We start from the raw sequence: 22,193 nt of genomic DNA, 5'->3' as shown, positions 1-22,193 counted from the left end.
GAGATCTTGAAATTTTCCTATAATGCACATGCACGTGTAAATAACAACAAAACCTACCCACCATCCAAACAGCGGCCCTTCCATGCTCTTGGTCCACGGGGCTGCCAGACAGCGAGATTTCTGAGACCTTGGCTCTCAAATCAGAGCATGTTTGCATGTGAGCCTCCAATTCTAGTACAATCTAATTATTTGACAGATGAGTAAACTGATGCTTGGGGTGGGGCGTGGGGAGCCCCGGCCCATAACAGCCCCAAGGTCACTTAGCCTGTGAGTGGTGCAGTGAGCATTAGAATTAAGTCTTTCTGACAGTTCAACTTTCCTGCCCTGCTTGGCGTTTCTGGGTGACCACACAGGTTCAAGAGTGGTGAAAAACAGTTTTTTTAACTTTCATTTTGTAATCAGCCCTAATGCTGGGGGGAAGGGAGGCTGGGAAGGGAGGGCACATGGATGGATTTACCCTCATTAATTGATTTGACAAATATTTATTAAGTACGGTAGTAAACTTGACCCTGGGCTGAGAGCCGTAGACACGTATCAGGGGCAGTGAGTTCTCTTGGTGTTTTCAGCAGTGGCAAAGGTGGAGGGACCCAGACACGGATCCCAGAATCACACACGTTCCAACACATTACACACACAGGAAGCACCAGGAAGGAAAAGAACAGGCTGTTTACCAGCATGTTCCACAGGCTAAGTCAGCGGCTAGGTCAGCTAGTCCGTAGCTGACCTAGGTGCTAGGGTCAGGACAGGCTCCCAGCAGGAAGTGATGTTTGAGCTGAACTGTGAAGATATTTCCACAGGACTTTACAGTAAATGCTCTGAGGACACCCTGTCCTCTGCCCACCTCCTCACTGAACTCCCCACTGCAGCAAATAGCATTCTCTAAGCCCGCTAGGAACTTTCCAGTAACCTGGTCCTCCGATGACTCGCTCTGGGCAGGATGATCTAAGATCCATTGCTTAGTATTCAGACATGTGCCAGCAAGGGAGCGGGATGTGTCTCCGAAGAGAGGAATTTGGACATCACCTCCCCACTTCCCCTCTGCATCCACTGGGGAAGAAGTTTCTTGCAGGGTTTTTCCCTTCCCAATGTCCCAAGGCAGTGCCAACTTCCCATTGCTTCTTCTAGGCGCTGGCATACAACTCCTTCCTCCTCCCCTGCCTGGGGAAGACTTTCTCACCCTCAAGCCCAGGGTGCTTGCCCATCTCCCCCCAGGTTGGGCTGGGTCTCCCAACTCTTGCCCCCTGCCCCCATCCTAGCCACGACTCTGGTATTACTTTTCCCCATGCCCCAGTGAGGCTGCCCCCATGACTCTGAGTTTCCTGAGCACAAAGCTTGTGGCTTCCTAATCCTTGGTCTGCCCTGGTGGTGATATCTACCTTAGAGGGACTTCAGCATCTGTTGGGCCCATTGATTTGAATCACCAGGCTCTGCCACTCACTAGCTCTGTGACCTTGGGAAAGTTACTTAACCTCTGGGCCTCCATACTCTAAAATGCGAATGATGACTAGTCCTTACCTCACAGGGTTGATGGAGGATTAAATAAGAGCTCCTACATAACAGGCTTACTGACTCCCCCATGGCAGCTACAGTACAACATCAATAATCATCCCATGGATTCAGTAGGAGGCTACAAAAATTTTGAGTCTTCACAGGTACAAAAAGTTTTCTGTAATGTCCTGAGTTCCAACCTTTTTTTCCACCCGAGCTGGATGGCATCACTGATTCAATGGACATGAGTTTGAGTAAACTCCGGGAGTTGGTGATGGACAGGGAGGCCTGGAGTGCTGCAGTCCACGGGGTCGCAAAGGTCGGACACGACTGTGCGACTGAAATGAACTGAACTGAACTGAACTGAACAGGATCCTCAGGATCAACTCTACTCAGGCCCGGCAAGCACAGGGTACAGAGCAGGGGGGAGGGGGAGGGGAGGGGCGGGAGAGCTGGGGGAGGGGCAGGCGGTGGCGGAAACTCTGCACACGCTGAGTGCAGGTGCCAGGGGCTCGGCGCACGGCCCGGGCCGCCCTGCACGCGGTGTTCCCCGCTCTGCGCCCCGTCCGCCCCTCCATCGCCCTGGCGCACGTAGGGCGGCTTCTGGGAACTGATGCCTGGCGGCCCGTGTGCACAGCTCGGTGAGCCGCGCGGCCCGCCAGTGACTCAGCGCGGGGCGGGTTCAGGCAGCTCCCGGCCCCGGAGGGTTTTTGCACTCGTCCCAGCTCCTTTCCGCTATAAAGGCAGCCCACCGCCCGCTCCGCTCCAGCACGCCCCTTCGACACCCTCGCCATCCTTTGCTCAGCAGTCTCCGGACCCCAGCCTCCAGTTCAGCTCGCCATGGATCCCAACTGCTCCTGCACCGCGGGTAAGGACCTCTGGTTTGGGGCTGGGTGTCCATCGCAGAGCTAGAGGAGAGTCTCTGACTTCTCATCACTCACTTTCAGAGCACTGTTTGCCCATTTCGAAAGGGTTTCCGTGTACCCTTCTCTCCTCTGAGTTCAACTAGGAGACCCCGTTTGACTGATAAGGCGATTCGAGTTCGTGGCTCGCCCAGGTTCCCACGAATTGGTTGTGGAACGGGGACTCCAACTCGGGCTGCTAGCCCGCATGCCCGCGTTCGGTTCTCAGGGGTCGTTCTTGCATCTTTCTCCTGGCAGGTGAATCCTGCACATGTGCCGGCTCCTGCAAATGCAAAGATTGCAAGTGCGCCTCCTGCAAGAAGAGTAAGTGGGATTTTCTCTATGTCTACCCCTCACGCGCCCCACTCCCCGCGCCCAGCACCACACCCCCCGCCCTTGCAGGAGGATTCTTTACCGTCTGAGCCACCAGGGAAGCCCCTACACCACTGGAGGGGAATTTAAATAGGGCAGTGGGTGCCCCTTCCCCAGGGAAGGCGGAGCCTCCGCCGGAGAGGGCGGGAAACCTTAACCCGCTGTCCCAGGCGCTCATCAGTGCCTCCGCCCCCTTCCCTTCCACAGGCTGCTGCTCCTGCTGCCCCGTGGGCTGTGCCAAGTGTGCCCAGGGCTGCGTCTGCAAAGGGGCTTCGGACAAGTGCAGCTGCTGTGCCTGAAGGCGGGGAGAGCCTGCTCCCCGGTGTAAATAGAACAACGTGTACAAACCTGCATATTTTTTTTTAATACAACCTGACCCGTTTGTTACATCCCTGTTTTTTTTTTTTTTTTTTTTGTCCTATAAAATACAAGAATGATAATAAAACTGGTTGGCTTTATTCTGACTGTTTTCTTTGACTTGACCAGGGCTTTGGTGAGGGATGGGGCTAGAAGTACAGAGACTTGGTTTCTGGATGGAACTGTTAACCCCTGGCAACCTAGTGCCTTGTTTGAGCCACATTTCCGCACCAGCTTCATCTTCTGTAAAATGGAAGTGCCTCACGGCAGATGCTACAAGGGCACTGGGCACATGTGGGGTCCCCTCTGTTTTCAAGTCAAGGGTTGGTGGCACGGAAGCTGCTCAATCTAGAATTTTCATTCTGTATGGTTTCCCTGTTCAGTTTCTGTTCCTCTTGGGTTTTAGGCTTGAAAGTGACTAAAACCTGCTTGAATATAAATGGGGCTTCTAAAATAAATCCCTGTGGTGAAGGGACATATTTTACTTCCCATCCATCACAGATCTAAACATTGGTAAAAATAATAATAATGATTACTATAAAAATGCCATAAAGGAACAACACAAAGCCCATATTTTTAGATTCAACACACATAATTTCAATCACTATATGAAGAACAAGCAAAATCAGATTTTAAATTACTGCACAGGGGGACTCCCTGGTCCAGTGGCTAAGACTTTGCAATCCCAATGCAGGGGGCTTGGGTTTCATCCCTGGTGGTGTACCTAGATCCCACATTCCATAACTAAAGATCTTGCATGCTGCAACTAAGATCATGTGCAGTCAAAAAAAAAAAAAAAAGGAATGCTGCGCATGCATTCATGAAGTGTCCAAGAGCAACGGGAAACAATTCATAAAATAGCCCCAGGGTGTGGACCCCACCTTGCACAGCACTGCCTTCCCACTCCTGGCATCCACACAGGGAACAGACACTTGACTTGCCCAGTGCCACTCACAATAGACCCACTGCCCTGAGATCTCCCTGCTGGGACTTGGCGCTCAGTCTTTGGAAGCTGTTCCGTTGCTCAGGCTGAAACTGGTCCCTCCAAAATCCAGCCCTTGGCTACCTGAAAACAGCAAAGTAACCAGGGATTCGGAGGGAATTACCCAGCCATTTCCCATGAAGAGGGCGGATGCCTGAGAACTGGATCCAGATGAGAGTATTTCATGTCTGCCAGAGCTAGGTGATGGCAGTTTGGAGGGTGTGGCGGTATTTGTTAGGCACGACTGAGGTGCCCAGTGACTTGTAATTAATGCCAACGGTTAGCCCCCCTGGCTGCTTGCGGACAGAATTGCTATTTGATGTCAAATAAAAGGGAAAGGCAAGTCATGTGGCCCGGAAGTCAAGACCATACTCGTTCACAGGTGCCCTAGGTAAAGAGGGGATCCCAGGAGTCAGCCTGTGCTGAGGGCATGGGTGTTGCAGTTCACAGCCTATTTTGGCATGAGTGGTAAGCCCTGGGCAAGTTACCCAACATCTGAGTCTCCATTCTCCCATTGAAAAAAAAATATATATATATATATATATATATTTCTTTCTTTTTGGCTGTGCTCTTTGTTGCTGCGTGGGTTCTTCTCTAGTGGTGGCGAGCTGGGGCTGCTCTCTAGTGGTGCTGCGTGGTCTTCTCAGTGCAGCAGGTTCTCTTGTTGCAGAGCACAGGCTTGGTAGTTGTGGCACATGGGCTTAGCTGCTCCGTGGCCTGTGGAATCTTCCTGGGTCAGGGATCAAACCTGTGGCTCCTGCACTGGTAGGCGGGATTCTTTACCACTGAGCCACCAGGGAAGCCCCCATTTTCCCATTTGTGGAAAGGAGATTATATCTCTATGTGGGGATTAAATGATAGTGTCCTGGCTTAATAAACAATGGCCTTTCTGATCACTATATCCACACTGACATTCATGGAGAGAGAATCCTTTCAGCTCCCAACAAGCTCTTGGGGAAAGACTCATTGGTTTAGAAGTAATACTCTGGGCTGGAGGTTAAGGATGGGATCGGAAATTTGCTGATCTGGTGCCAAAGGGAGTATGGATGACCTCTAGCGAGCACCCCCAGGACAAGATGCTGCCACAGCGTTTGGACACATTCCCAACCATGTCATCTGATCAGCACAGGAACCAGTGAGAGCGTAAATGTGCAGGCTGGAGTGAATATGCCAATTTCAGAGAGGTTAAGTAACCTGCCCAAGGACACACAGCTCAGAGGTCAGAGGCCTGAACCTATACTAAGCTGATCTCACCCCCTGGCCACAGCTGGTAGATTATGATGTCACTGAATGCTAAACCCTGCCTCTCACTATTCAGAGGGAGAAGGACCTTTTGAAAAGGTCTGAATGTGCTCCTGACTTGACACGTGGGGAACTGAATTCCAGAGAGGTCACAGAGCTGCCTGCTCAGTGCGCTCCCACTGCCGCCCCCGTGCCAGCTTTCAGCATCCTTGTTGGTCGTGTGAAGTTGGGGTGAAGGAGCCTGGGTGGGGGCAGCATGCTGCAGTCAGCCTGCGAGAGTACCAATCCGACCTTCGTCACAGGACATGACCTCTCTGTGGCTCAGTCTCCTCCACTGTTGGACGGGCAAAATAAAAGCACATGGCTCAGGGACTGCCCTGGTGGTCCAGTGGCTAAGACTGCACTCTCAATGCAGGGGGCCCAGGTTCAATTCCTGGTGAGGGAACTGAATCCTACATGCGACCGCTATGACCTGGCACAGCCAGATAAATAAATATTTTTTAAACAAAAGCATATGGGTCAGGAGATTAAAGAACTAATACATGTGAAAAACTTAGTATGGAACTTGGCATGTGCTGAGTGGTCTATAATGTCTGGTGAGTGGTCTATAATGTCAGCTATTTATTATCATCATTATTATTCATAACATCGCGGCTATTCAAGTACCCTCCAGACACAGAAGCAGTGCTGGTGTGCCTAGATGTATGTCCTGTGGTCTTCATCAACCACTTGAGCATGTGACCTGTGGTCCAAAAAGAGTCAATGATTCTCACAAAATTGTGATCAGCACTGGGGGTTTATAACCCCGAGCACAACAGTCTGTGCCCTTATGGTGCATACAGACAATTGTCTGCGATTTCTGCTACCACACTTGCACCAGTATTTTATTTAACATTTAAATGATTTATATGTTTTAAAATATATTTGTATCAGCATCTTCAGAGAAACAGAACCAGTAGGTTGTAGATAGACAGAAAGAGAGAGAGACAGCGCCAGATTTAAGAAATTGGCTTATGTAACTGTGGAAACTGGCACGAAATTTGCAGGGCCAGCCAGCAGCCTGGAAATTCCAGTAGGAGTTGATGTTGGTTGCAATCCTGAGTTTAAAGGCCATCTGAGGCCCAATTCTTTCCAATTCAAAAGACCTCATTTTTTCTCTAAGGCCTCCACTGATTGGATGAGGCCTTCCACATTATGAAGAGTAATCTGCTTTTCTGTATACTGATTTAAATGTTAATCATGTCAAAAAAAAAAAAAAACACCTTCACAGCAACATCAGGCTACGTGTGTGGTCAAGGACTGGGTATGACAGCCTAGACATGTTGGCACGTAAAATTAACCATTATAGACCATCACTAGTCACCCATACAACTTCTTCAGTTCAGTTCAGTTCAGTCGCTCAGTCATGTCTGACTCTGCCACCCCATGAATCGCAGCACGCCAGGCCTCCCTGTCCATCACCAACTCCTGGAGTTCACTCAAACTCATGTCCATCGAGTCGGTGATGCCATCCAGCCATCTCATCCTCTGTCGTCCCCTTCTCCTCCTGCCCCCAATCCCTCCCAGCATCAGGGTCTTTCCCAATGAGTCAGCTCTTCCCATGAGGTGGCCAAAGTTTTGGAGTTTCAGCTTCAGCATCAGTCCTTCCAATGAACACCCAGGACTGATCTCCTTTAGGATGGACTGGTTGGATCTCCTTGCAGTCCAAGGGACTCTCAAGAGTCTTCTCCAACACCACAGTTCAAAAGCATCAGTTCTTTGGCGCTCAGCCTTCTTCACAGTTCAACTCTCACATCCATACATGACTACTGGAAAAACCACAGCCTTGACTAGATGGACCTTTGTTGGCAGAGTAATATCTCTGCTTTGCAATATACTATCTAGGTTGGTCATAACTTTCCTTCCAAGGAGTAAGCATCTTTTAATTTCATGGCTGCAGTCACCATCTGCAGTGATTTTGGAGCCCAGAAAAAAAAAATCTGACACTGTTTCCACTGTTTCCCCATCTATTTCCCATGAAGTGATGGGACCAGATGCCATAATCTTAGTTTTCTAAATGTTGAGCTTTAAGCCAACTTTTTCACTCTCATCAAGAGGCTTTTTAGTTCCTCTTCACTTTCTGCCATAAGGGTGGTGTCATCTGCATATCTAAAGTTACTGATATTTCTCCTGGCAATCTTGATTCCAGCTTGTGCTTCTTCCAGCTCAGCGTTTCTCATGATGTACTCTGCGTATAAATTAAATAAGCAGGGTGACAATATACAACTTATTAAACTATACTTAATCTCCCAACAAAGGCAATAACAAGGTCATACTTCTAACACAACTACCTTACCTACAACTGAAAATGTATAAAACTGTCCTCAAAGGAGGATGTAAAGTCCTTGTGTGATGGTCACTTTTGAACTTGCTATCATGTAACTTAAATACTGTGATATTAACAACACATAAATACTACAATGTGCAGTCAATACATTCTATGTTATATGAGAAGGGAACAAAAGAGGGAAGAAAACAAAGATATTTGCCATATACATATATATTTACATATATATATATATTACATGTGCTTCCCTGGTGGCTCAGGGGTAGAGAATCGGCCTACCAATGCAGGAGATGCAGGTTTGATCCCTGGATAGGAAAGATCCCCTGCAGAAGGAAATGGCAACCCACTCCAGTATTCTTGCCTGGGAAATTCCCACGGCCAGAGGAGCCTGGTGGGCTACAATTCATGGGGTCGTGGACACAACTTAGTGACCTAACAACAACAAATATATTACATTATTTACATATTTATATATATTACATATTTGTAAGAAAATAATGAAGAAGCACTCAACAGTTACAGTTGTCATTTCTGTTTCTGGAACCAGTCATGTGGTCACAGCTGACATTTATAAATACCTTCTCCTACCTACTCTGTGTTCACTTTGCCCCCTGCTTGTACCTCATTTGGTCATGGTTCTTGATCTGGTGACGCTAAACCTTCATTTTTGAAGGGTCTCGGCCTTTATCAGTCCAGTCTTGATTGGGTTGTTACAGTAGCTTCCCACTGACTTTAATCTCAGGGCAGGGTAGTACTAAGAGACGCCCTAAGGGATCTCCTCTGTTTCATAGGCTTTCTTAGCGCCATTGCAGTCTTACCCATTAGCCTAGAGTACTTGCTATGTTTTTCCACTAGCTCCAATCAGCATACCATCAATGTACTGGACCAGTGTGGTGTCTTAGAGGAGGAAAAGACAGTCTAGGTCCCTGAAGACAAAATCATGACACAAGCCTGGAGAGTTGATAAGGTTGAGGCCTATCTCTCTTTAAAAGATCTCGAGTGGTACACTGATATTGAAGGCACATCAGAGGAAAACTTGATCCTTGACGCTCTCCTTCCCTTGGGAAGCTGACTGGACTCAGATCCAGTGGCTCTAATTCCTAGCTCTGTGGGCAAGTTACTTAACATCCTTGTGACTTTCTTCCCATCAGCCAAATGGGCTCATAAATAATAGTGTTCCTCTTTAGATTCATTGTGAGGGATGAAAGATAAAAAAAAAAAAAAAATTAACCAGGTGTGACACATACAAAATGCTGTCAAATAGTAATATTGAAAGGGAAACAATTACAAAATGATATGTAAGGCTAGGTCTGAATATCGCCTAAAAAAATCCCTCCTCTGGACGCATCCCACTTTCTGAACATCTTTTCTGGATTGAGGTGGGCTGGCCAGGCTGTATAGATACGCAAAGGACCCAGACAAACGTGCCCATATATCCCTTCAAACTAGAGAGTGCAGGAAGGATGGAAGCAGAGGCCATTTCCGTTTATACCCAAAAGAGGCTCCCCGGGCGCAGTGTCCGCCTTGAATTGAGGCAGAAAAACAGGGCCAAAGGCCTTCTGAGCACTGGGGGAGGAAATATTCGGGTTTTTCCACCGCCTCCTTTCAGCAGGGACGTGAGCACAGGCTGGGGTTGCACACGGGCTCCGGAAAGGACGAACTTGAGAACTTGAGTACAAAGGAACGGGCGGCGAGAGGGGTTGGGGTGGCGAAGACGGATGATTGGGTTCTTGGAAGATCCTGAAACAAAGGTGGCGTCCTACCTTGGGAAAATTGGGAAGGGGCGGGTAGAGAAGCTGGGACACCGAGAGCAACCCGGCACACGTTCCCTCCGCGAGTTCTCGTGACAAAGGGGGCGGTCCGAGCACTGCGCACGGACCGAAGTCTTGCTCACTGAAACTGCGCTCGGCGGGCGCCGCCAGGTGCGCTCAGCCCAGCGGGGCGGAGTGGACCGCGTGGTCCCACCGAGGTGCGCTCAGCCCAGCGGGGCGGAGTGGACCGCGTGGTCCCACCGAGGTGCGCTCAGCCCAGCGGGGCGGAGTGGACCGCGTGGACCCACCGAGCGGGGCGGGAGGAGTGCAAGGCCGGGGCGGGGCCTCTGCGCCCGGGCCGCCTCCTCTGTGTATAAACTGAACCGCGCGTTTCTGGATTCCAACACGTCCCCAACCGGCTCAAGGACCTCTACTTTGCCACTTGCTTTGGACGGCCACACTTCGTCTCCGAATGGACCCCAACTGCTCCTGCTCCACTGGTAAGGAATCCCTGGCTCTGGGACTTCGGATGTCCCCTCCCCAATATCAAGAGGTGTCCCTGGGTTTAGAAGAGGGAGTATTTTGGGTGAGCTTCTGTAGTTAACCCAGCATGTACCTTCTCCCCAAACTAGCGACTTCATCTGCCATTAGAGCGTTCCCTTCCTCTTAGTCTTCCGTTTCAGAGGCAAGAGGTCTGAGGCTCAAGGCTGCCCGGTCCCACATCATTCAGGTGTCACGGGGCCTCTGGGTCGGCTCCAGGGCTCTGTCCAGGCCTCCGTATTGCCAAAGCTGGGTGGGGAGGAGATATTGCCTCTTCTGGGCTCAGACAGAAGGTCCGGGCCATCAGACCCAGGCTTCCTGAATGGGCACTGGAGCCTGGGCTCCTCCGTGGGGGTAAATACAAGACAGTACCCTTTGCACCGAAGGGCAGAGAAGCGGGGTGGCAGGGGGCTGGGGAATGAGCCTTCTGTCTGTTCTGTGCTGGACTGGAGCTCCCAGGGCTGGTGCTGACCCAGGAGGAGGGGAAGGGCCCTGCTGATGTCTGCAGTGGCTCATCCTCTCCCCTGCTCACCGCTGGCTTTTCCCTTCCTGGCAGGCGGCTCCTGCAGCTGCCCTGGCTCCTGCACCTGCAAGGCCTGCAGATGTCCCTCCTGCAAGAAGAGTGAGTGCGCGGCCTTCTCTGGGAACCCAGGGAGGGGGTGGGTGGGGAGTGCTGTAGCTAGCGGGAGGGAGGGAACCCAGAGTGGGTTCTGAGTGCATGGTTCTGGGGGGCTGGCCCTCTTTTGCCGCTGGGCACCCACCTGTCACTGTGGCTTCTAACTTTCTGCCCTGTCCTGGGCTTAGATGGAGCCAGGCAGCCATTTCCTAGTAGAACTCATGCCAAAGGTCCTCCAAGCTGTCTTAGGGCATGTTTTTCTGCACTCAGGGTCCTCTGGGTCTGAGGGTTTTGCCGCAGGGTTGCTGTTGGGCAGGGAGGTGCCTGGGAAATGCATTGCTGACACCTGCTTTCCCCCATCTCTCCCCAGGCTGCTGCTCCTGCTGCCCTGTGGGCTGTGCCAAGTGTGCCCAGGGCTGCATCTGCAAAGGGGCCTCGGACAAGTGCAGCTGCTGTGCCTGATGTCGGGGAGAGCCTGCCCCAGGTATCAATGGAGGAACGTGGGCCAACCTGCATTTTTGTACAACTTTGACTTGATCACTACATTCCCTTTCTTAGGAAATATGTGAATGGTAATAAAGATTGTTGACACTATTCTGATTCAGTTTTCTTTTCTGTGCATTCGGAATAAGGGCTTTTGTAGGAGACTGGATGAGAACTGTAGAGACATGGCAACTAGAACAAAGCGTTAGGCCCCAATAAACTAAGTGTGCTGAGCAGATTCAGGGTCCCTCCGTTCTCATGTCAAGGGTTGGTGGCTTCATTTTCCATCCTCTGATTGCCCTGAATAACTTCAGTTCCTCACAGATTTTAGGCTTGATAGACTCTAAAGAAGTTGGACTCACACCCCTAGTTACCTAAATCCCTACCTGGGACTCTCAAACTCCCTGCACTGAAAGACTAGTGTGAATTTTCTGGCTGTGGTTTCTATTTTCTATCTTCACAAACCTAAATGTTGGCAAAATAAAATTAAGTGAATTACTAATAAAAATTTACAAGGATACAAAATACAAAGTCCAGTTATTGATTCAACAAATTTGAATAAATACATGGGGAACAGTAACACAAGAAAAACTTAAAAAGTAAAAACCACATGTTTGTTCACCCAATACTAACACAATATTGTAAATCAACTATGGTTCAGTTTGAAAAAGAAACAAACTACACACTTGTTCATCAAAGGTGTGTGCTGAACACTGAAAACACTGGTGCCCCACTGTGGGCCCCAGCCATAGCTGGAGCAGCCCTTTCCCCACATCCCCACAGGGACCATCCATCCCACTGCCAGCGACAGGACACCTGCTACCCTTGAGAGCTCCCTGCGTTGAGTTGGCTCTAAGTCTTTGGAAGTTCCTTTAGGTCAGGCTGAACTCTGCTTTCAAAATCCAGCCCTTGGCTACTTGAAACCAGCAAAGTGGCTAGGACTTAGGAGGTAATGCCCAGCCATTTCCCAGTAAGAGGGAGTATACCTGGAAACTGGTTCCTGATGAAGGACTTCATGTCTGCCTGTGCACATTCTGCACAGTGTCACATTCTGCAGTTACGAAACTAGCTGTGTGTATTTGGAAGGAGAGAGGTGCTGAGTGACTTGTAAACGATGGTCATGGCTAGTCCCCCCCGACAACATTTGGAGTGATTTGCTATCTGATAAAGAGAAAGACAAGTCACATGGTCCAAGTGTCAGAACCACACTTACCTACAGGTATCCTGTGTAAAGAGGGGATTTCTAGACCCAGTGTGCTGGTTCATTTAAGCAGTGGCACTTCCTGCCACATATCCTGAATGAAAGTGACATCGCTCAGTCATATCCGACTCTTTGGGACCCCATGGACTGTGGCCTAACCAGGCTCCTCTGTCCATGGGATTTTCAGGCAAGAGTACTGGAGTGGGTTGCCATTTCCTTCTCCAGGGGATCTTCCTGACCCAGGGATTGAACCTGGGTCTCCTGCATTGCAGACAGACACTTTAACGTCTGAGCCACCAGGGAAGCCCCATATCCTGAATGAGTCTCTCAAATCCTCTAAGTCTCCATTTCCTATAAAAAGGAGGTTATATCTCTACGTGATATTAAGTGAGAGTGGCCTAGTTCCTCACTGCTGCAGCTGCTTCAGTCATGTCTGACTCTGTGCGACCCCGTGGACGGCAGCCCACCAGGCTCCCCCGTCCCTGGGATTCTCCAGGCAAGAACACTGGAGTGGGTTGCCATTTCCTTCTCCAATGCATGAAAGTGAAAAGTGAAAGTGAAGTTGCTCAGTCGTGTTAGATTCCTAGCGACCCCGTGGACTGCAGCCTACCAGGCTCCTCCGTCCATGGGATTTTCCAGGCAAGAGTACTGGAGTGGGTTGCCATTGCCTTTTCTGTAGCTCCTCACTAGGTCTTAATAAACAATGTCTATTACAATCCTTCAGTTCACAGTGACTTTATTGGGACAGAATCTTGTTGAATCCTAACAAGCTCTTGGGGAAAGATGGGAGGTTAAAGTTTGATTGGAAATGTACTAATCCATTGCCAGGAGTGTGGATGCCCTGCGACAGCCCCCCTCAGGTATGACGCTGCCACACCATTTGGACAACCACAAATTCAATGCCCACCCTTCATATCACCTGATCTACACTGAACCCATTACAGAGTGAACTTGCAGGCAATGGAGTGATGTGCCAATTGCCCAGAGTTTAAGCGACCTGCCCAAGGGCACACAGATCGCAGTCAAGAGGTCTGAATCTATAGCTGTCTCACCTACTCGCCAAAGGTGAATAATTATGAGGTCATATTACTCTGAGCCCTGCCTCTCATTATTCAGAGCTGGCAGGCTCCTTAGAGACAGGCTAGTTGTGCTAATAGCAGAAGAGATGGGAAACTGAAGTCCAAGAGGTCACAGCTGTGATCTTCCCTTCCTTGGGGGTCATCATGCTTCTGGAACCTCCATCCTGGAATGGGGTGGACTGGCTAGGTTCAGGAAAACCCCTGAAAAGTTTAGGGCAAGAGCACCCGGAAAAACGTGCCCATCCATCCATTCAGTCGTGGAGAACAAAAGGAAGGATGGGAGCCAGAGGCCTGAGTGAGTTGATCCTGGGGCTGTTAGAAATGTTAAGAGAAACGCTGCCTAGGGCCCTTCGCGGGGACCAGGACAGGGAACGGTGGGGCAAGAGAGAGTCGGGGGCTTGGTGGTGAAAGTCACATCCACCACGGGGCTCTGCACACGACACACCCAGCTGTGCCTGGGACGTGAGCGCGAGACTAGGGTTGCACACTGGCTCCGGGAACTGGCGAACACGAAGAGAACAGCGCGGGGGTCGGGGGTGGGGAAGACGGCGAAAACACAGAGGCTGGGTTCCGGGAAAAAGCCGGGAGCAGGGTGCCTGCCGCCCTCGGGAACATTGGGAGGGGGTGGGTAGGGAGGCTAGGACACCGCGTCCCTCCCGGCAAACTGTCCCTCCCCGCGGGCCAGGGCCAAAGGCGGCCCTCCGTGTGCACAGCGGCCCCAAGGGCACCGGGAGACTCTTGCGCTCGGCTCGCGTGGGGCTCACCGCCCGGCCCGGAAGCTGTGGGCGGCGCGGGCGCGGAGCCTCGGGGAGGGTGCAGGCGGGGCGGGCCCTCTGCGCCCGGGCCATCTCCTCCGGTTACAAACCCAGCGAGCGAGCTCCTCGACTCGACACGCCTCTCATCAGATCGGGTGTCTCTTCTTTGCCGCGTGCTTTTGCCCCCTGGTCTCAGCTCGGCTCCAAATGGACCCCAATTGCTCCTGCCCCACTAGTAAGCGACCACTGGCTCTGGGCCTAGAGCGCCCCCTCCCAGGCACTAGACAGAGGTTCCGTGGGGTTAGACGAAGAAGGATTTTGAATCTGAGCTAAAGTGGACACCCAGGGTTCACCCAGAAGTGCTTTCTTCCTAGCCAGGATCGAGAGAGCATTTTTTTTTCTTCCTGCCGCCCACCCAGTCAAGCGGCTTGTGGGATCTTAGTTCCTCCACCAGGGATTGAACACGGGGCCCTGGGCAGTGAGAGCACGGGAATCCTAAGCACTAGACTCACAGGGAATTCCCAGACTCTAATTTTGAATGGAGAGTACTGAGGCTCCAGACTATCCTTGTTGTCCTAACCCAGGGGGTCAGGGGACAACTATACTGGGACGCAGTGCTCGGAGGAGACCTTGGAGCTGCCGGGCCTTGATGGCAGGAGGGGACATGGTGCCTCTTGGGGTTCAGGACATAGACCTGGCCCCCAGCCCCAGTCAACCTGGGCTGGGTCTGGAGCCTGGGGCCTTCCCTGGGAAGGGGATCTACTTTCCTGGGACCAGAAGAGAGAAGCTGGGGCTTCTCCATCTGCCTGAGTGGAGGGGAGCTCTCCCAGGGCTGGTCCTGACCCAGGAGGTGGGGGAGGGCCCAGCTGATGGCTGCGTGGCTCCTCCTGCCTCCTGCTCACCACTTGCCTTTTCCTTCCTGGCAGGCGGCTCCTGCAGCTGCGCTGGCTCCTGCACCTGCAAGGCCTGCAGATGCCCCTCCTGCAAGAAGAGTGAGTGTGGGGCCTCCTCTGGGAACCCGGGGTCTGGGCTGAGTCCAAGGAGGGACCCAGAGCTCAGCAGGGAGCAGGACTGACCAGAATTCCCTACATCACTCCCCACCCGCTGTACCAGCACTGAAACAGAATCTGAGCTGAAAGAGCTAGAGAGATGATTCTGTTCCAACTTCTCATTCTAGAATGGCTAAATAAGTTTGAGAGAGGTCAGCGAATGGGGTCAAGGATGGAAACTAGACCTAGAACCCAGGTCTCTTGTTTCTGACGTCACCTTGTGAACCCTCCAGTGTCCTGAGCACTTTAGGTTCTTGAACTTGGTGACCAGGTGCGGGGTCTCTGCCCTGGGGGTGCAGCCCTTTGCTGTACAGGCAGCCCAGTCCTTCCCTGACCCCTGGTGAACAGCTGTGGCAGCAGTTTGCCCCTCTCTGAACTTGACCACTTTCCTTATTTCACTGTATGTTTCTGAGGGGTGTATGCATGCTTACTTCACTGTATGTTCGCTTCAGTCATGTCTCTTTGTGACACTAATGGGCTATAGCCTTCCAGGCTCCTCTGTCCATGGGATTCTCCAGTCAAGGATACTGGAGTTGGTTGCAATGCTCTCCTCCAGGGGATCTTCCAAACCCAGGGATCGAACCCACATCTCTTATGTCTCCTGCATTGGCCTGAGGGTTTTTTACCACTAGTGCCATCTGGGAAGCCCTTTGAGGAGTGGCAGCTGCCCTTTCACTGCCCCTAAAGGCCCCACCACAGTCTCTAGGCTTTCTGCCCTGTCCTGAACTCAGAGCAATTTTCAGAGTGTCAGAAACGAATTTCTTAGGACAGAGCATACTTTCCTAAGGTCAGGGTCCTCAGGGCCTGGGGTCAGCTTGTGCCAGGCCTGCTGTTGGGAAGGGTGGTTTCACGTAATGCTGTCTCTCATTCTCACTACCCCCAGGCTGCTGCTCTTGCTGCCCTGTGGGCTGTGCCAAGTGTGCCCAGGGCTGCATCTGCAAAGGGGCCTCGGACAAGTGCCGCTGCCGTGCCTGACGTCGGGGAGAGCCTGCCCCAGGTGTCCGCAGCGCAGCCACGACAAACTTGCATTTGACAGTTGTCTCTTACTACCTTGATGCGAAACGACATTCCTTTTTCTATGAAATATGTGAATTGTAATAAATCTTATTGACTGTATTCTGGCTTCTGTTTTTGTTTGTGTGTCTTGAGTGGAAATGCAGAGACTTGGGTTCTGGACCTAACCAGTTGCCCCTAAGACACTGAGTACCCTAAACAGGTCAGGTTACCTCTCTGAGCTTTGGCTTCTCAGGTAAAAGGGGACACATCCTCCAAGTGACATGAAGGCATTGGGCACATACAGGTCCTCACTGTCCTCATTGTTTTAAGTGTCGATGATGGGGAAACTCCTCAATTTCTCATTTTCACTCTCTGGGCTTCCCCTACCAAAGTTCAGGCCTCAGAGTTATTAGGTTTGTAGGTTTCGAAAGTACTCAGACCGGGTGAAATCCGAACCCTAATTGTTTTACTTCTACATAGGGCTTGCTTCTAAAACACTGCTGAAGGACCAGTTTTTATTTTCTAATGCTCACAGATTTAAACTTTGGTAAATGTACTAAAAAAATTTTAGAGGTCACAGTGAAAAAAAAAACAACCCACTTTTAGATTCAATACACAGAATTTCATCAATCGATGAAGAACCAATAAGAAAATTTAAGTTTTAAACGCTACACATATGTTCATCGAAGCCGTGGATAAGCCCTCCTGGGAACACTTCACCAGTGCCCCACTGTGTGGACCACGCACACCTGAAGTAGCTCTTGCCCCCCATACCTGCAGGGAACATCAGCCTTGGCTTGCCCAGGGTCACCGACAGGACAGCCACCACCGCTGCCAGCTTCCTGTGGTGAGTTGGCTTAGAATCTTTGGGAAGTCTTCCCTAGGGCAGGCTGAAATCTGTCCCTCTCTTAAAATCCAGCCCTTGGCTACACGAAAGCAGCAAAGTGATTGTGAAAGTGGAAGGAGTCACCACCCAGCTGTTTCCCAGGAAGAGGGCGTGTACCTAAGAACTGGGTCAAGGTGAAGGACTTCATGTCCGCAGGGTGATGGCTATTGCCCAGTTTGGAGGGCGAGGTGGTGTTCATAAGGCTGGAGTGAGGAGCCCAGTGACTTGTTATTTATATCAAAGCTCACTGCCCCTGGCCATTTGCAGAGGGTATTGCCATTATTATTATTTTTTTTAACGCAGGAATCTTTTAATAGTAAAAGGACACTTAATGTAAGCTGTGTGCGTGCGTGTGTGCTCAGGTGGCTCACTTGTGTCTGACTCTTTGCCATCCCATGAATTGTTCCTCCCCAGGCTCTTTGGTCCATGGAATTTTCCAGGCAAGAATACTGGAGTAGGTTTCCCCTTCCTACTCCAGGGTATTGCTATTTGTTGCACAATCAAAAAAAAAAGAAAAAAAAACCCCATAAAACAAGTCACTTGGCCTAGAAGTCAGAACCACACTTGCCCACAGATTTCCTTTGTGAAGAGGGGTTGGGTTTTGGTGTCAGGCATCCTGGTTCACAACTACCTAGCCACTATCTGACTTGGGCATGTATTTGATACTGCCTGAGCCTCCATTTTCACATGTGTTTAAGGGACATTACATCTCAATGGCAGGGGCATAAATGGGATAGTGGTGATTCCTAGATATGGCTTTAAGAAGTGGCCATTATAATCACTTTATCCACGAAATTTTGTGGATATGTGGATAATCCATTGAGGCCCCAACAAACTCCTAGAAAATGACTCATGGATTTGGGAGGATGCCCCAGGACTGAGGCTGAGAATGGGTTGGAACCTTGCTGACTGAGTGCCAAGGGAGTGGGGATGCCCTCCAATGACACTGAAAGGATAAGATGCTACACAGTGTCAGGACAGACTCGGAAGACTTTCCCACCCTTCATGTCATTTGATCTGCACAGGAACCAGTGCCAGAATAAATGTGCAGGGGCTGGGGTCATTGTGCCATCTTCCAGAGAGGTTAAGCAACCTGCCCAGGACACACAGTCAGAAGTCAGAAGACTGAACCTGTGCTACAGCTGTCTCACCTCCTGGCCACACACTGCTGGAGATGCCCCTGGAGGCTGAATCCTGCCTCTCCCTATTCAGAGCTGCAAGGGTCCCCAGAGATGGTCCAGTCATGGTCCTGGCTGGAGAGATGGGAGACTGAGGGCCAGAGAGGTCACAGAGCTATGCAGAAGGTTCTGACTGCCAGCTCAGTGCTTTCCCACTGCTCCTTCCATGCCAGGTGTTCCATGTCCTCACCCGTTGTGAGATGTCATGGTGCCCAGTAGGGGGTGAGGGCAAGGGGGCTGCAATCAGCCTGCATGAGTGCCAGTCCCATCTGTGTCACAGCCACATGACACAACCTCTTTGTGCTTCAGTCTCATCTGCTTTAAAAGGCAAAAGAATAGTATCTTGCTCTTAGGATTAAAGAATTGAATATTTGCAAAGAAATTGGAATGAAACCTGGCACACAGTCAGTAATATAGTAATATTAGCTATTATTATTATCAGTCGAAGCATAGGATATATTTCTCTATACCCAGACCAATAAGCTGGAGCTGGTGTGCTAGCTGAGTGTTCTCTCTTGTTCTCATCAAACATGGGAGCAGATGACTAGTTCCCCTAAGAGGGTTATGCCCCTCTCCCAACAAAAAGGGGCTGGCACTAGGGATATTAAGCCATCAGCAAGACAATCCGAGTTCTCCTAACAAAATACTGAAGGATTCTGCCATTACTGCTGTCACCTGAACCAAGATTTTACTCAATGTTTTATATACATATAAATTTATTTACATGAAAAGCAAACTCTTTAAGGCTATGAATATGAAGCTCAATTTACCTCTAGACATTGATGGTACCACTAAGACATATATGCATTCCTTTCCTGCCACTTTGGCACCCATGCTTGAGCTAAGGCAGTAGAGAAGTGCTGAACACATGCCTCTGGGCCTCAGGGAAGCTTCATCGCTGACTCCTTAAGAAGAGACAGGAATAGCATTTGGGGCACCACATCCCAGCACTGTGACCTTGGGTTAGTAGCGTCCTTGTACTGGATGTACTTTTTGCCTTGGGGAAACAGCCTCCCAAGTAGTGTTTCCCTTGAGCTGTTAGAATTCAAAGAGGAAAACTGATGAAACAAGGCTTGGCACAGACTCCCTGGTATGTAACTGTCAGGACTATTCAAAGGGAAATGCCCACTGTTTTACTTCGTTATTGAATGCCAGGTCTGCTTATCACTTACAAGGATGCTTTCCCTAGAGGGCATCGTATAACTAGGGAACCTCCATCCTGGAGCCGGGTGGACTGGCTAGGCAGTGGATTCCCTGGCCCATTCATGTATTCAGTCGTGGAGAATGTAAGGAAGGCTGGGCGACAGAAGGCTGAGTTCCCTGCTGGGCTGTTACAGGAGAAACTTTAGAGAAACTGTGTTCAAAGTCCACGGTGGGGGCTGTGGGAAGACATATTAGGGAAGCGGGGTTCGGGGGATTGGTGGTGAAGCTCACATCCATCACGGATCTCTGCACACAACACAGGGGCTCCAGCCGAGCCTGGGATGTGAGCACGAGGCTCGGGTTGCGCATGGGCTCTGGGAAAGGGTGAAAGCAAAGACAGGAGTTGCGGGGGCAGGGAAGACTGCGAGGGCTCAGGGGCTGGGTTCCCGTAAACACCGATGTCTGTCCACATCGTGGAAAGCTGGGAAGGGACGGGCAGGAAGCCTGGAGCGCTACTTGTCGCTCGGGACAAAGTTCCTCCGTGTTGGGGGCAAGTAGGGGGAGGGAGGCGTTTCGGTGCACACGGAGCCCAGCCGCATTCCCGGAATCTTGCGCTCGGCCGCGCGTGGTGCTCACCGCCCGGCCCGGGCGCAGCGGGCGGCGCGGGTGCAGGCAGGGGCAGACCCTCTGCGCCCGGCCCGCTTCCTGTGGGTATAATAGCGCTCGGCTCCTGGGCTCCAGCACGCCTCCCATCCGACCAGTGGATCTGCTTTGCCACTTGTTCTGGACCTCGGACCTCGCTTTTCCTCCAAATGGACCCGAACTGCTCCTGCCCCACTGGTAAGGGTTCCCTGGCGCTGAGCCCTAGGACGCGCGCTTCCAGGCGTAGGACAGAAGGTCCCGGCAGCTAGAGAAGGGAGGATGCTCAAGGGGACTCCTGTCATTGGACCACTGGTTTTTCCTAGTCTGGATTATGAGAGCGTTTATCTCCCTTTGCCCCCGCCACCCCGCCTTTGTTTTTAGTTTGTCCTCTTGCACGGTGTGCTGGATTTTAGTTCCCCGACCAGGGATGGAACCCGTGCCTCCCTGCAATGGCAGCGGGGAGTCTTAACCACCAGGGAAATCCTTGCTTCTTATTGAACTGAATGTACTGTGAGGTTCCAGCTCATCCTTGTCCTCACCCACCTGGTCAGGGGACAGCTCGACCGGGACCCAGTGCTGTGGGGAGGTCTTGGAGCTGCCGGGCCTTGATGGGAGGTGGGGACATGGTGCCTCTTGGGCTCCAGGACATAGACCTGGCCCTCACCCCCAGTCACCCTGGGCTGGGTCTAGAGCCTGGGCCTTCCCTGGGGAGTAAATCAGGAGGGGACCTACTTTCCTGGGACCAGAAGTGAGGAGCTGGGGCTTCTCTATCCGCCTGAGTGGACTGGGAGCTCCAGCGCTGGTCCTGACCCAGGAAGATGGGGAGGGGCTCTGCTGAGGGCTGCAGTGGCTCCTCCTCCCCTCTGCTCACCGCTGGCCTTTTCCTTCCTGGCAGGCGGCTCCTGCAGCTGTGCTGGCTCCTGCACCTGCAAGGCCTGCAGATGTCCCTCCTGCAAGAAGAGTGAGTGTGGGCCCTCCTCTGGAACTTGGGGTCTGGGCTGAGGAGGGACCCAGAGCTCAGCAGGCAGGAGCAGGACACTGACCGCACTTCCCTACATGTCCTGTGCCCGCCCCCTACCCCCAGCACTGAAACAGATTGAGACCCATACAAGCCATAAAGATTGTTCAGTCCCAACCTCTCATTCTCGAAAGGTAAACTGATAAACTGAGCCCATAGAAGTCACATAATAATGTCAACAATGGATGGGACTAGAATCCAGGTCTCCTTTCTCTGATGCCACTTTGTGAACCCTCCAGAGTCCTGAGTACTTCGTACTGAACTTGGTGACCATGTGTAGCTTCTCTGAACCACGTCCTTTGCTGCAGATGCAGCCCAGGGCACACCTGGTCTTCCCGGGACCAGCTCTGTAACTAGTCTGCCTCCTCTCTGGCCCTAAAGACTCTCTCACTTCATTCGATGCTTCTGGGGGTGGCCTTCCCTTGGTCCCGAGGCCCTGTCACTGTCTCTCCAAGGCCCTCTGACTATTCTGTACTCACATGGGGCCGGCAGCCTTTTCCTTTTGTCACAAAGCAAATTTCTTAAGGCAGCTCTCTATCCTGAAGTCAGAGTCCTCTAGGCCTGGAGGAAGAGCCTGTGGCAGGTCTGCTGTTGGGAAAAGTGTTTTCATGTAATATTATCTCTGACTTTCACTCTCTCCTTTCTTCTCCAGGCTGCTGCTCCTGCTGCCCTGTGGGCTGTGCCAAGTGTGCCCAGGGCTGTGTCTGCAAAGGGGCCTCGGACAAGTGCAGCTGCTGCGCCTGATGTTGGGGAGAACCTGCCCTAGTTGTCAATAGAGCAACCATGACAAATTTATATATATTATTTTTTCATACAATCTGACCTGGTGCTACATTACCTTCTTCTATGAGACATGTGATTTCTAGTAAAGTTGTTGACTATATTCTGGCTCTGTCTTCCTTTGTTTGTCTTGGACAAAGAGACTTCATGCCTACGAGGACTGGGGTTGGGGGTGGGGAATGGACCAGAAGTGCAGAGATCTGGGCTCTGGACCAAATATTAGCCCCTAACACACTGAGGGTCTTAGCAGGTCAGGCTACCTCTCAGAGCTTCGGTTTCTCAGTTCAAAATGAAAATGTTGTCCACATGACACAACGATATCAGGCAGGTATTGATGGCTCAGAAACTTCTGTTTTTATTAAATTCTGTGGGGATTTGTGACAACCTCAGTCCTCGGTGATGTGAAT

General features: G+C 51.2%; 4 protein-coding genes and 1 long non-coding RNA gene across 6 annotated transcripts; 4 read left to right on the top strand and 1 right to left on the bottom strand.

The window, feature by feature from the left end:
* The first annotated feature begins 2,200 nt into the window (after positions 1-2,200).
* Positions 2,201-3,220, top strand: LOC147353257 (metallothionein-2). Its single transcript, XM_086350730.1, has 3 exons — positions 2,201-2,356; positions 2,649-2,714; positions 2,970-3,220. Exons 1-3 carry the CDS (start codon positions 2,329-2,331, stop codon positions 3,059-3,061), a joined length of 186 nt encoding a protein of 61 aa, XP_086206856.1. The 5' UTR covers positions 2,201-2,328; the 3' UTR covers positions 3,062-3,220.
* Positions 3,221-5,441: 2,221 nt separating this feature from the next.
* Positions 5,442-9,535, bottom strand: LOC147353256 (uncharacterized). The gene is made up of 2 exons (XR_015145494.1): positions 9,433-9,535; positions 5,442-7,570 (listed from the first exon to the last, which is right to left on the bottom strand). It is a non-coding gene; the product is annotated as an uncharacterized LOC147353256 (long non-coding RNA).
* Positions 9,407-11,170, top strand: LOC147353255 (metallothionein-1A). Its single transcript, XM_086350731.1, has 3 exons — positions 9,407-9,920; positions 10,517-10,582; positions 10,947-11,170. The coding sequence occupies exons 1-3, from the start codon at positions 9,893-9,895 to the stop codon at positions 11,036-11,038; spliced, it is 186 nt and encodes a 61-aa protein (XP_086206857.1). The 5' UTR covers positions 9,407-9,892; the 3' UTR covers positions 11,039-11,170.
* Positions 11,171-13,418: 2,248 nt separating this feature from the next.
* Positions 13,419-16,259, top strand: LOC147353254 (metallothionein-1B). Of its 2 annotated transcripts, none has more exons than XM_086350728.1 (3): positions 13,419-13,634; positions 15,021-15,086; positions 16,027-16,259. In XM_086350728.1, exons 1-3 carry the CDS (start codon positions 13,484-13,486, stop codon positions 16,116-16,118), a joined length of 309 nt encoding a protein of 102 aa, XP_086206854.1. In that variant the 5' UTR covers positions 13,419-13,483; the 3' UTR covers positions 16,119-16,259. The 2 variants fall into 2 exon arrangements, with proteins under 2 accessions (XP_086206854.1, XP_086206855.1); XM_086350729.1 differs by lacking the exon at positions 13,419-13,634 and adding an exon at positions 14,091-14,329.
* Positions 16,260-18,907: 2,648 nt separating this feature from the next.
* On the top strand, positions 18,908-21,889 carry LOC147353253 (uncharacterized). The gene is made up of 3 exons (XM_086350727.1): positions 18,908-20,186; positions 20,884-20,949; positions 21,659-21,889. Exons 1-3 carry the CDS (start codon positions 19,805-19,807, stop codon positions 21,748-21,750), a joined length of 540 nt encoding a protein of 179 aa, XP_086206853.1. The 5' UTR covers positions 18,908-19,804; the 3' UTR covers positions 21,751-21,889.
* The last annotated feature ends 304 nt before the right edge of the window (positions 21,890-22,193 follow it).

Source organism: Bos grunniens, chromosome 18 (genome assembly GCF_055505025.1).
Source record: "Bos grunniens cultivar Pamir isolate PY7600 chromosome 18, Bosgru_T2T1.0, whole genome shotgun sequence".
NCBI classification, from domain to species: Eukaryota; Metazoa; Chordata; class Mammalia; order Artiodactyla; family Bovidae; genus Bos; species Bos grunniens.
This window is presented reverse-complemented; position numbering and strand designations above follow the sequence as displayed.